Raw genomic sequence first — 18,883 nt, 5'->3', positions numbered from 1 at the left:
CTTTGGCAAATACAGCCACACCATCAACTCAGGGTGATTTGATTAATCACATAAGTTATTTTAAGAGCGGTTTTGGAATTTTAGATTGTTTTGCTTTATAAAATACTTTAGATAGAGTCTTGATTATTTAGAGAAAAATTACTGCTTTGGTTATTCTACCAGTATTCTGTTTGCTGTTTAACTCATTTACCAGAATGGGTAAATTGAATAATTGTGGAGTGTGGAGCAATGGAATTCACACACAATGCTGGTGGGAGTGTAAATTAATTCAGCTACTTTGAAAATCTAACTGGCCATATCTATTTACTAAAGCTGAGAAAACACATACCTAGTGACCTAGCAATTCCACTATTACACACTCAGCAGAAATGCATATGATGCATACTTGGATACTCTTAAAAATACTATTCATAAAAGCTCAAACCTGAAAACTACCCAAATGCCCACCAGTAGTGGATTGGTTAAATAAATGATGGTATTTTCACACCCTGGGATACTGTAATGCAGTGAGAATGAACAATATGCTACTACATGCAATACTATGTATGAACCCCACCAACATCATGCTGAATGAAAGAAGGCAGACATAAAGAGAATGTGCACTATGGCTCTGTTTTATAAAAACAATTAAAGCAATGCTCCTGTGTGCTGTTAGAAATCTTGAGGGGGCAGACAGGAAGGGCGATTCTGGATGCTGGCAAATCTGCTTCTTGTTAGCGTTCTGGTTACCTGGGTGTATTCGTTCTGAAAATTCATCAAATCTTACATGAGAACTTTTCTGTCTACCATACTTCAGGTATTTAAATGTTAAATAGAAATTCTTGGTAGTTTAGTCAGTTGGAGTTTGCTGATGATTTTCTGGTCTTGACATACACAACAGTGATGGAAGACTAATGCCTTCCTCCACTGGAGGAAGCTGAGGGGTGGGTACACAGGACCTCTCTGTGCCATTTTTACAATTTCTCATGAATCTATAATTATTGCAATTTCAGAAGGCTATTTAAAGGAGTGCTAAATCAGTTAAATGCTATTTCTCTTGAGCAAATTATATGATCTTTTAAAATTGTCCATGAGGCTGTATTAAACATTCACAGTTGCTTTTAAAGAAAGTGGTGGCCAAGCCCCGGCTTGCTTCTCTGTGGGAAATTTCATCCTTGATGGGCTGCATCAATATTGTTTGCTTGTTGTTAAGCCAGTCAGAGAAAGCTGATCAATATTGTTTTAACGCTAGAGGTTATCAACAACAAATCTAACTGACCATTAATATAACCAATCGTTCAAAAGAAAATTAAAATAGTTAAAGGTATTACAGTAAATATCAAATACTTGGTGGATTCTCATATCTTGATAGTTTGGATGTAGGCACTGTCAGTCAACCACATTGTTAATCTCTTCCTGAGGTTTTGCAAGAAGGCATGCACCACAGTGAAGTGTTTTCATAGGTTTCAAAGTACACTTCTTTGTCCTTAGGGTACCTCCGTTGAGATTTCTTAAAAAATATACATCATAAACTAAGGTACCAGTTTAAAAATATTTTTCTTAGCTCACAGTGGCAGTTATTCTGGGATCTTGTTGGGGGTTGGGTAAGAGTGGGGAGTTTGTCTCATTTGTTTCATGCTTTTCTTAAGCTGAAAACACACTGGGTACTCAGTGAACTGTGGTGAGGTAGTGGCCTAGGGCACTGTGGTTACTGTGCCCATCTTGCCCTTTGAGTTCCCTTCTCATAAGAATTTTCAGGTCCTTTATTCAGGATTCCTCACTGTTGATGGGTTTGTGAGAATCTTTTCTCTTTAATCCTTACCCGAGGAAATGTGTTTTTAAATTGACTTTTAGAGAAAGAGGAAAGGAAAAAGATAGGAAGAGAGAGAGAAACATCTATGTGAGAGAAATATTGACAGGTTGCCTCCCATATGTGCCCCAACAAGGGAATGAACTCTCAACCGAGGTTTGTGCCCTGACCAGGAACTGGACCTGCAACCCTTTAGTGCACAGGATGACCCTCCAATCAGTGAAATTGCATCAGACCTGGATAATTTTGGTTGGTCATGATAAACAAACATTTTGGTTGTAGACATGTTACCCTTTTTTTCATATTTTTAAAAATTTTTATTGTTGACATGAGTATTATAGAGGGCCCTCTTACCTCCCCCCCATCACCCCATTCCCCCCTGCTCCTGCCTGCCCCAGGCTTCACCACCTTACTGTCTGTGTTCATAGGTAATCATATATGCATATAAGATTTTTAGTTAATCTTTTCCAGTCCCTCCCCCATGTTTTCCCTCTGACAGCTGGCAATCTGTTCCATGCTTCCATGCCTCTGGTTCTATTTTATTCGTCAGTTTATTTTGTTCACTAGATTCCACATGTAATTTAGATCATATGGTATTTGTTTTTCTCTGACTGGCTTATTTCACTTAGCATAACAATTTCCAGGTCCATCCATGATGTCACAAAAGGTAAGATTTCCTTCTTTTTTACAGCCACATAATATTCCAGTGTGTAAATGTGCCACAGCATTTTTATCCACTCATCTATTGATGGGCACTTGGACTCTTTCCAGATCTTGGCTATTATAAATAACGTGGCTATGAACATAGGAGTGCAAACATTCTTTCAAATTGATGTTTAGGGATTCTTAGGATATATTCCCAGAAGTGGGATCGCTGGGTCAAAAGGCAGTTCCATTTTAATTTTGTTGAGGAAACTCCGTTACTGTTTTCCACAGTTGCTGCACCAGTTTGCATTCCTAACAGCAGTGTCCTAGGGTTCCCTTTTCTTCACTTCCTTGCCAGCACTTGTCGTTTGTTGATTTGTTGATGGTAGCCATTATGACAGGTGTGAGGTGATACCTCATTGTCTTTTTGGTTTGCATCTCTCAGATGATTAGTGACTTTGAGCATTTTTTCATATGCCTTTTGGCCTTCTGTGTGTCCACTTTGGAGAACTGTCTATTTAGGTTCTTTGCCCATTTTTTAATTGGATTGTTTATCTTACTTTTGTTAAGTTGCAAAGGAGGAAGTAAAACTGCGATTATTCACCGATAACATGATAATTGTATAGAAAACCCAAACTACTCCACCAAAACACTACTAGATATAATAAATGAATTTGGCAATGTAGCAGGATACAAAATTAACACCCAATAATCGAAGGCATTTTCATACACCAATAATGAACTCTTAGGAATTAAATAACCCCATCTACCATTGCAACCAAAAAAATTAAGATACTTAGGAATAAACTTAACCAAGGAGGTAAAAGACCTGTACTACTTGGAAAACTACAGGATCTGAAAAAAGAGATAGAGGAAGATATAAACAAGTGGGAAAAAGTACCGTGTTCATAGATTGGTAAAATTAACATCACTAAATGTCCATACTACCCAAAGCAATCTATAGATTTAATGCTATTCCTATTAAAATACCAATGGCATATTGCATAGATCTAGAATAAATACTTCAAAAATTCAGATGGAACCAAAAAAGACCCCGAGTAGCCACAGTAATCTTGAGAAACAAGAACAAAGTTGGAGGGATCACATTAACAGATATCAAGTTATACTACAAAGCCATTGTACTCAAAACAGCCTGGTACTGACACAAGAATAGGCATATAGATCAATGGAACAGAACAGAGAACCCAGATATCGACCCAAGCCATTATGCTCAATTAATATTTGACAAAGGCAAGAGCAATCAATGGAACAGAACAGAGAACCCAGATATCGACCCAAGCCATTATGCTCAATTAATATTTGACAAAGGAGGCAAGAGCATACAATGGAGTCAAGACAGTCTCTTCAATAAATGGTGTTGGGAAAATTGGACAGATACATGTAAAAAAATGAAACTAGACATCTCAATATTTTCAGATTCATCCCTCAAGTTCCATTTATATTATTTTAACTTTTTTCTCTTTGTTGCTTAGATTTTATAATTCCTATTGATCTGTTTTCCAGTTCACTGGCCCTTTTCTCTGTGTTCTCCATTCTCCTACTGAGCCCATCTAATGATGTTTCTGTAAGATATTCTATATTTCAGTTCTAAAACTTTAATTTTTTTCTTTATAGTCTGCTAAAATTCATATTTTAATTTATTTCAGGTGTGTTTTCTCTACCTAATGAAGCACAGTTATTATAATCATTGCTTTAAAGTTTTTGTCTGATAGTTCTTACTTCTGGGTCTATGAGGGTTGCCATCTATTATCTTTCCCCTTGAGAATTCGTCATATTTTCTTGGTTATTTTTATGTTGAATAATTTTAAATTGCATTCTGGATATTGTGAATTCAGTGCTGTATTAATAACTCCAAATCCTGTTATAATATTCTGGAGAATGTTATGTTTTATTTTAGCAAATTATCTACCAGTTTGTGTTTAGACTATAAGTTCTGTCTTTTTATGTGAGTTGTAGTCTAAATGTCACTTTAGTTTTCTAAATTTTGCTTTGTTGGCTTGAGTCTGCCCTATCACCTGTAGTTCAGGGATTAGATTCATACTTGTGTGCATACTTCAACTCTCAGCTCAGTTCTCTAAGCCTTTACTATATTGGTTTGGGTATGTTCCATACTTCTGTTATTCATAGGATAGGCTGTGTATTCTAATCTCAGTTCACTTCTTAAAACTTTCCTATGCTTGAGTCTGAACTGCATGTGTATGGCTCAGGGGTTATTCTTAGACTAGTGTGGGTTCATACTCAGAATTAGAGTATTTCCTTTTCCAGATCTCTTCATTCATGGATTCCCTCCACACTCTTCACCTCACAGGGGCATTTTTCTTCTGGTTCTTTTAACCAAAAAGTCAAGGCTTATGTTAGAACTTAGTCATATATTCTGAAATGATGCTCTGTCAATGATCCCACCCTGAGGGCAAAACTAAGAAGAAATAAACATTGGAGAATATTGTACCAGGCTTGCATCCCTGGGATAAATCCCACTTGGTCATGGTTAATAATCTTTTTAATATATTGCTGGATTCTGTTTGGTAATATTTTATTGAGGATTTTGGCATCCATGTTCATCAGGGATATTTGCTGATAATTTTCTTTCTTTGTAGTATCTTTATCTGGTTTTGGAATTAGGATAATGCTGGCCTTATAAAAAGATCTTGGAAGTCTTCCTTTCTCTTGATTTTTTTGGAATAGTTTGAGGAGGATAGGTATTAGTTTTTCTTTGAATGGTAAAACTCCCCTGTGAAGCTAGGGTTCAGGAGTTTTATTTGCTAGTTTCTTTTTATTACTGCATCACTTTCATTAGTTGTTATTGGTCTATTCAGGTTTCCTGATTCAGTTTTGGAAGATTGTATTTTTCTAGGAATTTGTCTGTTTCAACCAGGTTGTCCAATTTGTTGGCTTATAGTTATTTGTAATAATTTCTTACAATCTTTTGTATTTCTGTGGTGTCAGTTTTTACTTCACCTCTTTTGTTTCTGATTTTATTTATTGGGGTCCTCCCTCTTTGTTTCTTGATGAGCCTGGCTAGAGGTCCATCAATCTTGTTTATCTTTCAAAGAACCAGCTCTTGGTTTCACTGATTTTTTTGTATTGTTTCTGTAGTCTGTGTCATTTATTTCCACCCTGGTCTTTATTATTTTCTTCTTTCTCATTACTCTGGGCATTTCTTATTGTTTTCTTTCTAATTCTTTTAGTTGTAGGGTGAGATAGTTTATTAGAGATTTTTCTTGTTTCTTGAGGTAAGCCTGTAGTGCTATGAACTTCCCTCTTGAGACTGCTTTTGGCTGTGTCTTACACATTTTGGGTGGTTGTGTGTTCATTTTCATTTGTTTCCAGGAAGTTTTTAATTTATTCCTAGATCTCATTGGTAACTCATATATATAAAAGCCTAAGCCCTCCACCCACCCCCAATCCTCTCTTCCCTCTGGCCATCACCACCCTGTTGTCTGTGTCCATCGTTTATGCATCTATGTTCTTTGGCTCATCCCTTCACCTGCTTTCATCCAGTCCCTCATGTCGCTATGATGCGCACTGACCACCAGGGGGCAGGCGCATGCAGAAGCTGCCCCCTGGTGGTCAGTGAGTTCCAACAGCCAACCTTCCATGGCCCCTCCTTCCCCACGGCCGGCCAGCTCGATGGCCCCAATCAGGCCTGCCAAACTCCTGCAGCTCCTCCCCCCAGCTGGTCCACCTCCCACAGCTCCTCTCCCCAGCTGGCTCACCTCAAATGGCCCCTCTCCCCAGTTGGCCAAACTCCCGCAGCCCCTGCCCCTGGTCAGCCAACCTCCCACAGTCCCTCCCCCCAGCCAGCCAACTTCCCCGTGGCCTCTCCCCCCAGCCAGCAAACCTCTTGTGGCCCCTCACCTGGCCAACCTCCCGTGTCCCCAATCAGCCCTGATCACCCCCACCCATGCACAGATTCGTGCACCAAGCCTCTAGTTGTTTAATGCTATTTAGCCTCCATGTGTTTGGATGTTTTTGAGTGTTTTTTAAAATATATTTTTATTGATTTCAGAGAGGAAGGGAGATGGAAAGAGAGATAGAAACATTAATGATGAGAAAGAATCATTGATTGGTTGCCTCCTGCATGCCCCACACTGGGGATTGAGCCCACAACCCAGGCATGTGCCCTTATCAGGAATGAACCATGACCTCCTGGTTCATAGGTCAATGCTCAACCACTGAGCCACCGTGGCTGGGCTTGCGTGTTTTTATTGTAGTTGATTTCTAGCTTCATGACATTGTGATCTGAGAAGATGCTTGATACGATTTCATTCTTTTTGTGTATAATACTACAAATCCATTGTAATCAAAACTGCCTGGTACTGGCACAAGAGCATGTGTATAGATCAGTGGAACAGAACAGAGAACCCAGAAATTGACCCAAGCTATTATGGTCAATTAATACTTGACAAAGAAGGTAAGAGCATACAATGAAGTGAAGACAGTCTCTTCAATAAATTGTGTTGAGAAAATTGGACGATACATGCAAAAAAGTGAAACTAGACCACTAACTAATACCATACACAAGAATAAACTCAAAATGGATAAGAGACTTAATTTGTAAACCCATAAAAATCCTTAAAAAAAGAACAATAGGCAGCAAAAGTTCAGACATCTCACGTAGCAGAATTTTCATTGATACATCACCAAGAGCAAGAGAAACATAGGAAAAAAATAAACAAATGGGACTACATCAAACTAAAAAACTCTGCACAGCAAAGAAACCATCAACAAAATAAAAAGGGAGCCCACTGTATCGGAGAATATATTTGCCAATGATATATCTGATAAGGGGTTAATTTTCAAAATGTATAAAGTACTGATACAACTTAATAAAAGGAAGACAGAAAATTAAATTAAAAAATGAGCAAAGGACCTGAATAGACACTTCTCCAAAGAGGACATACAAATGGCCAAGAGACATGAAAAGATGCTCAACATCATTAATCATCAGAGAGATGCAAGTTAAGAAACTACAATGAGGTATCACCTCACACCTGCTAGAATGGCTACCATCAACAAATGACAAGTGTTGGCAAGGATGTGGAGAAAAGGGAACCCTAGTACAATGCTGGTGGGAATGCAGCCACAGTTTGGAGTTTCCTCAAAAATTTAAAAATGGAACTGCCTTTTGACTGAACAATCCCACTTCTAGGAATATATCTGAAGAAAACCAAAACACTATTTCAAAAGAACATATGCACCCCTAAGTTCTAGCAGTGTCCTTTACTATTGTTAAGATCTGGAAAGAGTCCAAGTGCCCATCAGTAGATGAGTGGATAAAAAAGCTGAGATACATTTACACAATGCAACACTATGCAGCTGTAAAAAAGAAGGATCTCTTACCCTTTGAGACAGCATGGAACCTGGTGGAGAGTATTATGCTAAGCAAAATAAGCCAGGCAGAAAAAGACAAATATCACATGATCTCACTCTTATGTGGAATCTAAAGAACAAAATAAACTGATGAACAAAATGGATCCAGAGACATAGAAGCATGGAACAGATTATGGAATCTCAGAAGGAAGGGTGGGAGGGGTGGGAAGAGATTAACCAAAGAATTTATATGCATAACCCATGGACATAGACAATAGTGCAGTGAAGGCCTGGGGGTGGAGCAGGAAGGGTGTGGAGGGGGGTCAGTGGAGTAAGAAAGGGGGAACATCTGGAATACTTTCAACAATAAAGATAAATATTTCAAAAAAGAAGAAGAAATAATGGTTAAATTCTTCCCCATGCAGGTTGACTCCCCTTCACAATCTACCTGCTGTATTTATTTTAGAGTATTCACATAGTTGTTTTGGGTCCAGAGTTTTTAGCTGTAATCAGCAGGAACGTTTCAGTAGTCCGTTTTTCACTTGCCTTGTCAGCACTGCAACTCCTTAGGTTGTTTTGTTTCAAGTTAATCCTGTATTTTTCTACTCCATTATAATTAAGTAGAAAATAATTAACCAAAGTTATTGAAAGTTTGGAAGTTCAGTAGTATTCCAAGGAAGATGTTTTTAGTTTTGGAAAGGAGGAATGAATAGCACATAGAAGTCTATAACTTCATTCAGTTAGTAAAATAAAACATTGATGATATATACTATGTGCTGGGTGTGAAAGCTAGTAAAATAATTTCAGAGTTTATCTTATAACCTAGTGGGCATTAGATTTGCTTCAATAAATAAAGACCAGTAAATAACAATAATAAGTATATTATTTGCAAGAATTATTTCTCAAGGGTTGAAATAGCATTTTTATTTAATCAACATATGAGTATCTTCAAAATAATGAATAATAGTACAGGCATATTTCATTTTGAATCCACCCTCAAATCAATATAATTTTAATATTAGTGGAAAATCTAAATTAATGATATTTTACTATAGTTTATTAACTAATTTGCTTTTTTATAAAGTTTTAATCTTATTTAAGAAAACTACTTTAATTAAATACAGGATGGTTTCTTTTTTAGTATTTTCTATAGGGTGTCTGATGTAGACTTTTCTAAACTCTGCTTAATTAAATCACAGACACTACCAGAGCAAGAAGAAGCCAGGAGAGTGATGGTGTTGAATATATTTTCATTTCCAAGCATTTGTTTGAGACAGATGTGCAAAATAACAAGTAAGTGGACATTTTTTATAGTTTTGTGTGACTTGTTTTTTAAAAAATATAATTTTATTGATTTTTTAATTTTTTATTATTTTTAATATTTTTATTGATTTCAGAGAGTAGGGGAGATGTATAGAGAGATAGAAACATCAATGATGAGAGAGAATCATTGATTGGCTGCCTCTTGCATGCCCCCTACTGGGGATCAAGCCTGAAACCTGGGCATGTGCCATTGACTGGATTCAAACCCAGGACCCTTCAGTCCGCAGGCCAACAATGCTCTATCCACTGAGCCAAACCAGCTAGGGCTTTATCGATTTTTTTAGAAAGGTAGGGAGAGGGATAGAGAGATAGAAACATCAATGAGAGAGAATCATCGATCAGCTGCCCCCTACTGGGGATTGAGCCTGCAACCCAGGCATGTGCTCTGACCAGGAACTGAACCAATAACCTCTTAGTTCCTAGGTCAATGTTCACCCACTGAGCCACACCGGCTGGGTTGTGTGACCGTTTTTCAGTATGTCCCTTATATCCAGTTTTAGACAATTGAGGGTTCCCTTCCATTTGAAATATATTTTAATTTTTATAATATTTGAAACCAACTAAAAGGTGGTAATTTAGTTAGTACTTATTAGCAATCTTCGGTTGTAATTTTTTAATAGGCTAGAGCTGCTGTTTCTGGGAGGATAAATGTATAGGAATTGTTTGAATAACGAGAGAAGCTTGCTCTAGTGTCATTATGGTCCTTTCCCCCTGCTATTTGAATTTTAACATATAATTTGAATACAATTTTATTTTAAAAACTAACAACTATGTAATAGATCCCTAGTTCCACAGTTTCCTATATACATACCTCTATATATATTTGGCTTTTCAAAAAGTTGAAATAATGTTAATCATCTTGCTTGTAGCATATCCTCTAGCTAGCCCTACATGCCCTCTCCCCACGTCTTCCATTTGCTTAAGCATGAATTACTTTAGGGTATTAGAGAGAGCAATGTGTGTTTTAATACAGGAGTGTGGAATTTTATTGAAACATCAAAATGCTTTTTTCGTGTTTGGCACAGCGATTATGTTTTTATAGCACATAATTGGCTGCCCTGGTTCCATTAGCCACCAACCTGTTCTTCCTCTGGTTCTAAAGGTGGTTATTCTGTAGTGCGCAGTGAAATTTCAGTAGTTTCTATTGTTTGGCTTATTCACTGTTTTATTGCATTGCATTAGTTCTGAAAAAGAGGTGATGGAAAACGTTAGTGTACTGCTGGACTAAAGTACTTTTTGTCTGCTTAAGTGTAATACAAGCAAGTGTTACTGATTTGAAAAATGTAAAATAAAAGATTTTTTAAATTGACATTCCGGAGTACTTGGCTCTATTTATTTTATTAAACACAGTAAAAAATTTTCATGTTCAGCAAGAATATCTTTTACTTATATGAATTATGTCTTGCTACCTATATATATTGAATTCATAAATGATTCTGATGCATTTCTAATTTTCTGCAGGTTTATTGAATATGGTGAATATAAAAACAACTACTATGGCACAAGTATAGACTCAGTTAGGTCTGTCCTAGCTAAAAACAAAGTTTGCTTGTTGGATGTTCAACCTCATGTAAGTAAACAATGAACTATTCACTACCCTTCCAGCCCATGTAATCTGTGCTTGATGCGAGCATCTCACTACAAGGTTGAATCTGAAGTCTACTCACTTTGGTCATGTATGTGGCTTTGCTAAGATGACAAAAGCATTTCAAAAAATTTGAGAAGTTTTTGGTGAACTGAAAGCCCATATTATTGTTAGAAAGAGGAGTAGGAAAAGCCTCCAAATCTGTGTTTGTAAGTCTTGTTTATATTCAGTTTTTGCAAAGTATAAGGTCTCTTAGATTTTCTTTTCTATATTTTGTATTTTTTTAATGTTACATTATATGTATTCTTATATATTATCATAAATATTTATAACTAGAAGCCCGGTGCATGAAACTCGTGCACTGGGGCAGGGGTGTCCCTTAGCCCAGCCTGCACCCTCTCCAATCTGGGACCCCTCAGGATCCCGACCCCTTCCAGCCTGGTTGCCCCCAACTGCCCTCCCCTGCTGGCCTGATAGCCCCCACTACCCTCCCCTGCTGGCTAGAATGCCCCCAACTGCCCTCTCCTGCCAGCCAGATTGCCCCAACTGCCCTCCCCTGCCGGCCTGGTCGCCCCCAACTGCCCTCCCCTGCCAGCCTGATTTTGCCAACTGCCCTCCCCTGCAGGCCTGGTCTCCCCCAACTGACCTATCCTGCTGGCCTGGTCACCCCTAACTGCCCTCCCCTGCTGGCCTGGTCCCCCTCAAGTGACCTTCCCTGCCGGCCTGTTCCCCCCCAACTGCCCTCCCCTGACGGCCTGGTCCTCCCAACTACCCTCCCCTGCAGGTCTTGTCACCCCCAAATCCCCTCCCCTGCCAACCTGGTTGCCCACAACTGCCCTCCCCTGCCGGCCTTGTCCCCCCCAATTGCCCTCCCCTGCTGGCCTGGTCACCCCCAACTTCCCTCCCCTTCCAGCCTGGTTGCCCCCAACTGCCCTCCCCTGCTGGCCTGGTCACCCCTAATTGCCCTCCCCTGCTGGCCGTCTTGTGGTGACCATCTTTGACCACATGGTGGCAGCCATCTTGTGCGAGGGTGTGAAGGTCAATTTGCATATTAGCTCTTTATTATATAGGATTTTTAACAATGGCCCTTTTGGTTCTAGGTTCTATGTATATCCTAGATTTGGGGTTTATGTATAACTAGAGCTGTGGGGCATTTCACAGGAACTCCATGGCATGAGCCCCTATTGCCACTGTCAGGTAGGTCTCTGCCTGGCACCCTGGGAAATCTCAGGAACATGTGGACTGAGGGTGCCAGTGCATGAAGCCATTCAGTTGTCACACCATCTAGCCTCCAGCAGAAACCTAACCCACAGCATTTTCCTCATAACCAGCAGCCAGTTTCTCACTTCAGGGATGGCTGCACCCCAGGGTGTAAAACCTCCAAGGCCAGCCAGGATGGCCCGGAGAAGGCCTTTGCCACTCAATCAGGAGTCAGTAGGGCATCAGACTCAGGCACCAGCAATGAATGGGACACACTCTTGCTTGAGCAGAACCTCCCTGCTGGTGTCCTGGGACTAGATGTTCCCAACTTCCTTGGTGTGGTTTAAACTCTACATTCTCAGTGCCTCACCAGCCCCTCCGTCCCCTGTCACTTGTAGTGTAAATAACAAAATATTTTCTAGAGGAATGTTGACAAGCTTCATGGAAAGCAGGAGGCTTGCCCTTTTGGGGCACTTTGAAGAGTAGAAGGAAAGAGGAGAACCCATGCCTGAAGTCAGGGAGAGACTTAAATGGGATGGCTGGAAGACTTTTGTGTACAGAACGTCATCCAAGTCATAGGGGATTTGATTTAAAAATCAGTTTTATGCCAAAACCGGTTTGGCTCAGTGGATAGAGCGTCGGCCTGCGGACTGAAAGGTCCCAGGTTCGATTCCGGTCAAGGGCATGTACCTGGGTTGCGGGCACATCCCCAGTGGGAGATGTGCAGGAGGCAGCTGAGCAATGTTTCTCTCTCATTGATGTTTCTAACTCTCTATCTCTCTCTCCCTTCCTCTCTGTAAAAAATCAATAAAATTAAAAAAAATAAATAAATAAAAAATAAAAATCAGTTTTATGGTATTTCTAGCCGCTTCAGTTCAATGTTAATTATGGCATATTTCAAAACATTTTTTAAGGCAAGTTACATTCTTCATCATCTTTACAGGGGGATTTATTACATTTAATTGTCAACAACTGATTGAATAATACATTGAAAGATCAACTGACCTTGACTAGGAAATAATTTTAAGAAATTTTCTCCTTAGAAAATTTTGTTTTATTGTAAAAATTGCTCATGAAATTATGGAGAAATATAAAAACAACCTTATTTTCTTCCTTGCAGACAGTGAAGCATTTAAGGACACTAGAATTTAAGCCCTATGTGATATTTATAAAGCCTCCATCAATAGAGCGTTTGAGGGAGACAAGAAAAAATGCAAAGATTATTTCAAGTAGAGATGACCAGGGTACTGCGAAGCCTTTTACAGTAAGTATCATGATGCTTTAGTGAAAATACATAAGCAGTAGTTAAAATCACATATGCAGTAGTGACTATCTTAGGAAAACTATAATAGATGAAGTGTAATCCAAAAATCTATGATATAGAATTGTGTTTAGGTACAGACATTTTGAGTAATTGTACTGTAATTGCTTTTTGTACTTCCATGAATGGATCTTCATATTAAACTGACTCAAAACTATTTGGCATAATTATAAAATTTTTGTAGGCCATTTATATAAAAGTTAGACCAGTTGGTTTTCAGACTACTCTTATTTTTAAGGGGAAAAATACTAAAGTCAATTACTATTAATTATTAATGATCTAGACGAAAATTTTAATAATTTGCCTTTTTTGTCTTCTTGCATCAACAATATTTAGCATAATAAAGGAAAAAGCATCATTTTGGGTATAGTAGACTCATGTAATTATTCAATATTTGTATTTCCTATGAATGTTATTATAAATGGCAACTGTGGTATGTTAATGACTACAATGATTTCTGGCAAGGCCTTTCATTTCCTTGTTTTTTGTTTCTATCTTTAAGATAATATATTCTACCTTAGGATAGAAAGTAAAGAGCAAAGAAATTAAATGTCAAGAGCTTTTTTCCCCTCTCTCTCTTAACTTTCCCCTCCCTCATTTTTAATTTGTACACTATAAATTATAGTTACAAAATACAGATTATACTTTTGATTCCCAGTATTTGATAAGTATCTTTTTTACAAAATACTGGCAATACATATCCATGTTGAATGAGTATCATCATATGATATTACTGAGGGCTCTAGATTAACACTAAAGTTAAATTTTCTGTTGTGAAATACTCTGTGACATTGAAATGTGGACTTGAAATTAGTATGTTGCTGTGTAAAGAGCTATTATACTATTTATAGACTTAAACGTTTCTCAGTGGAGATAATAAATGATAGCATAGTCCTAGGATTTAGGTCACATTTATGTATATGGTTATATATAACCCTGAGTTACATAATCAACTAAAATATTTCCTGGCTCAAAAACGTGGGTATGATGGGCCTCTGACCCACTTCCAATGAAGCATAGGAAGGACTTGGTAACTGTTGTTTTATAAATGCATCCAACTCTGAAAAACTAGTTAATGCTCTAAATTCTTTGCTATGAAGAAGCATAAATAATGCAGCATCAGAGTAAATGGTTCTTCCCATCTCTCCCTCATAACTATTTTGACACTGAGATATCCCTATAATAAGTTAGTGACTGATTACCCTGAACTTCAGGTAAGATGCAAGTTTTGACTCTTGTCAGATCAGTTTAGGTACAAGCAAATCAGAGAAGTAATATTAGGAATTATGACTTCTGAAGAACTTGTAATTAAAGAGGGTAATTTTCATTTCTGGCTGAGGTGAGAGAATGGACAGAACAGCATTAGATAAGCCAGTGGTGGAATGTTTGCATTGATGTGATGTAATTGTCTGGTTAACCACTTAAAAAAAATTACTTCCTTTTGTAGGAAGAAGACTTTCAAGAAATGATTAAATCAGCACAGATAATGGAAAGTCAGTATGGTCATCTCTTTGACAAAATTATAGTTAATGATGATCTCACCATGGCATTCAAAGAACTAAAAACAACTTTTGACAAATTGGAGACAGAGACTCATTGGGTCCCAGTGAGCTGGTTACATTCATAACTAAGGGAAATTTCCATTGATTGTAGAGTAATGATTAGATCAGTTACCATTTTGGTGGTAGGGTGTTTTTAAAAAATCTTTATCACGGTCATAGATGTGCAATCTTGGTTAAAATTGAATGTTAGTTTTGTTTGTATCTTTTTATAGCCTTATTTCAAATACAATGTTTGAATATAAGATCCAAAATTGAAATTTGTACAGTACTGTATTCTGAGCAGTTTTGAATTTTCTGCCTGTCTTTATATATAGCTCTATCTCCAAGTTGAGGTTGACATTTTTAGAGAGACATAACTAGAGAATAAATATTAGAGATCAGCTGGTCTCAAACATGGTCGCTGCCATCAAATCTGCTCATTAGCATTTGCAAAGAATTAGCTACGCAGCCTTGAGCAGCTCCAGGCAGACAGGACAGCTTTGCTGGATTTTGGGTAGATCATCATAGGGGTCCTCTTTCTATTCTAAAAGTGCAAGCTTTTTCTGATGTATATGCAGTACAGTAAGTCCTCGCTTAATGTCATTAATAGTGGTTATTTAATGACCTATAAGGAAACCAATTTTACCGTAAGCTAATTGATATAAGCAGGAGTTAAGTTCCTATGGCATCTCATCAACGTTATAATGAAACTTATGTTGAACAAAACGACATTATACGAGGACCAGTGTGTGCATTTAAAAATCATTCTTAAAGGAATTACTGAAAAACTGCCCGAGTGAACTTCTTGTTATAGCTTGAGGGGACTTATGAGTACTATCTGTACTCAACAAATATTTACTAAGGGAAGATAGGGCTAAAATTTATTATATATGTAACTAAATTTTTTCCTTATAGCATTGATCTTAAAATGTTTATATCTTGGTGCAAGAAATGATTACAAAGGACATTTTTATTTGTATATCCTTAGGTAACATTTCTAGAGTCACAAAAAAGTGTTTTGTTTTGTTTTTTAAACTGGCTTTGGATTTTCCCAATAAATTATAAGAATGTGATTCCTATTCTAAAAGCAGAGATTTGACATGTTTCTGGTGTATTTAAAGAAGATACAGTTAAAGACAAAAATGTTAAATATGTACAGTTTATCACCATATACTTAAATTGTACTAAGATGTACTTCAGAAAACTTTTCATGTATTAACTTATTTCTTCATCAAAATATTTCTTAATACTGGCCAGATACCACCATAATCTTGCCATTTTTAAGAAGTTTAAGAAAGGCTCTTATAAATTTTTAGATGGAACCTCTTATTTTTCTTTTATACTACTGACCTCCAGCAAGTAAATTATATAGCTCAAAATAGTAGAAATGTTCATAAGTTATATTAGAATATGTCCTGTTATTCTTGCATGCAATAAGATCCTGCCAATCAAAAAATCTTTGCATCTGTGACTTTCAAACAGAAAAAAAAGAAAGGTTTTTGTTGATTTATAAAAGAGAGTTTAGATGCCATGTTTAAAGAAAAATAGAATGCAGTAAAATTTTATATATTTATGAACTATATGAGAGGCATATTTTTTAATTATTAAATGAGGCTACTCATAAAATAAATTATATGCATAGATGGAAATAACTTAAAATAGTAGTTTTATAAGTCAGGGTCAGCATTCCATGTAAATATTTGACCTTTATTTCGTACACAGGTAGACCCACTAGCGTGTTATATGTGCACTGGACATGTAGTAGCATTATCCACTGGATTTCCTTCAGACATGTCAGATTTCATTTTAGAAACAGAGACAAAAAGTACTGTAATGATCTTGACACACACCAACATATTTAGATAATCGGACTAAGTATCACTTAACATAATCCAAACAATGGTTTCTATGTTTATTAACTAAATAGTAAACAATATGCTTTTTAAAAAGAGGGGGAGGGATTGCCAAATCTGATCCTAAAGCCATACTTAAAATTGTGTGCTGGTCAAGTCTTACTTAAATGGTTTGACTATTGATGAAAATATCCTATACAAAGAGTAATGGGAAATATATGATAATTTAGGCAATCATATAAATAATTTGGCAATCCAAATTCTTTTTTCTGAAATATCTACATGAATTTTATTTATTTATTTGCAGATAACTGCCTCAGTTCTTTACTGTAGGGGTTGAGATAGTATAAGATGGTGGAGACTGAATCCTTTTTCTTCTGGGGACTGGAGGTTATAAAAATGTAACTGTCCAAACCTTTCTCCCTTTTTAGACTAGAGCTAAATAATATTTTGAAAATAGTGTAAAGGGGGTACTTTGAGAAATCTTTTATCAGGTAGTGTACATGGTCTGGCAGGTGAAGTTTACGTAGCCACTTGATGCTTACAAAGGATATGGTTACAATTTAATAAGGCAGTGCCAGCTCCAGGGGCTGCTTGATAACTGTCACAAAGGCTCTTGATTCTGTACTCTCTGCACCCCAAACTCCTCCAGCAAGGAAACGATGGGCTGCGTACCTCCCTGTACTAGTTCTTTAAGTAACCTGCTCCCAAGACAGAGTGTCAGCCACTATTTGAGAGAAGAGGAATGTTTTTTAAATCCAAATATTTAATCCAAGATCAAAAAGAAATTTGTATATTCCCATGACTAACAAATGAGAGTCAGTTAAAAATAAAAAGGTGGAATTGAAATATAATATTGTACCATTATTTTACCTACCAATATAGATGTTTTTGAATTTTTAAGGCTGACATTCCTGGTATTATGTATATATATCTAAATGATAATTTAAAATTGATGAACATGGAAACTTCTCAGATTTACAAAACTATGTTGTTAAAAGCTTCCTGAAGATAGATTTTTATTATTTATTTTCTTTATGACTAGTAAAAATTTATAAATAAATGTAATGGAAAACCTTTGATCTTAATAAAGTATCTTCAAATTATGTGTCTACTTTCTTGAAAATTGTTTTTTCACTTGGAGATTACACTGTTTCCAATGGTAGAACAAATTCTGTTCTTTACTGATATCAAGTGATTTATTTGAACTTGCTGTGTCTAAAATTAAATTTCATATTTGTTTCAAATATTTGTTGGGTTCACCAAGTTTTTTGAGAAATGGAATTCACTAGTCTTGCTCTTACCCATACAGTTCAGTGATGTGTAGAAATGCAGTGGGATGCTCTATGCAGGCTGCCATGGTGGTAATACCCCTCCCCCTCTCTTCCTCATAGGCAAAAAGCTAAACTTATTCTGCTGTGCATATGAAAGCTTATACAGTGTTGCAGTAAAGAGCATAATTGTTGAGTTTTTGCCTATTACTAGCTTCCCAACCTTGAGAAAGTCATTTAATCTCTCTAGTCCTCATTTTCTCATTAGAAAACAATGGAGACAATAATAGTGCTTACCTCATGGGATTGTTGTAGGCATGAAATGAAACAGCTGATCCATGTAAAGTATAGGAACCAAACTTGGAATTGAAATATTCACTAACTGTGAGCTCCTGTTTTATAATGATCATTCTCACATAACATAATTTAAAAATAGCTATACAAATATTCTAGTTACCCTACATAGTTTCCCTATTAGTTACGTCATTGGAAGTTTCCTAATAAATAATTTCTATTATAAGCTTTATTATTTTTAAAAATTCCATTACTCCAAGTGTTACATCAGGAAATCATTAGGTAATCTTCAATATAAAAGTGATCCAGTTTTTACTTTTTGCCTCTGGTATGCAGTATAGTTGATATCAATTTGAAAGAAATGTCTCTTCATTATATTAATGTTCTTACATCTGCTACCACTCTTTTCAAATGCTTGCTCAGTTACTTAACCTGAGAAAGGCTAGAAATATATTTCTTTTACAACATTTTTCATATATACACTGAGTGGCCAGATTATTATGACCACCTGACATTTGTAGGCAAATTAGACGTACACTGCATCATATGGGATATGGAAGCCGAAGGCCTGTTTGAACCCCTTTGCTATCTGCAGTTGCCAAGATAAAACGTCTCCAATTCACACAGGAACACAAGGATTGGACAGTCGAGCACTGGAAAAAAGTCATGTGGTCCAAAGAATCATGTTTCCAATTGCATCATGCAGATGGCAGAGTGAGAATTTGGC

General features: G+C 36.9%; 1 protein-coding gene across 3 annotated transcripts in view; it reads left to right on the top strand.

Annotated features, from left to right (window-relative positions):
* Positions 1 to 16,287, top strand: part of MPP7 (membrane protein, palmitoylated 7 (MAGUK p55 subfamily member 7)) — a 273,826-nt gene extending 257,539 nt beyond the window's left edge. For all 3 annotated transcript variants that reach the window (XM_005876558.2, XM_005876556.2, XM_014547994.1), the window contains 4 exons: positions 8,968 to 9,061; positions 10,553 to 10,661; positions 12,997 to 13,140; positions 14,645 to 16,287. In XM_005876558.2, the coding sequence (XP_005876620.1) occupies positions 8,968 to 9,061; positions 10,553 to 10,661; positions 12,997 to 13,140; positions 14,645 to 14,824 (527 nt within the window). In that variant the 3' untranslated portion in view covers positions 14,825 to 16,287. The remainder of the gene's footprint in view (positions 1 to 8,967; positions 9,062 to 10,552; positions 10,662 to 12,996; positions 13,141 to 14,644) is intronic.
* The last annotated feature ends 2,596 nt before the right edge of the window (positions 16,288 to 18,883 follow it).

Source organism: Myotis brandtii, unplaced genomic scaffold (genome assembly GCF_000412655.1).
Source record: "Myotis brandtii unplaced genomic scaffold, ASM41265v1 scaffold49, whole genome shotgun sequence".
Classification (NCBI taxonomy): Eukaryota; Metazoa; Chordata; class Mammalia; order Chiroptera; family Vespertilionidae; genus Myotis; species Myotis brandtii.
The sequence above is the reverse complement of the archived record's forward strand: the minus strand, read 5'-3'. Positions and strand labels throughout refer to the sequence as shown.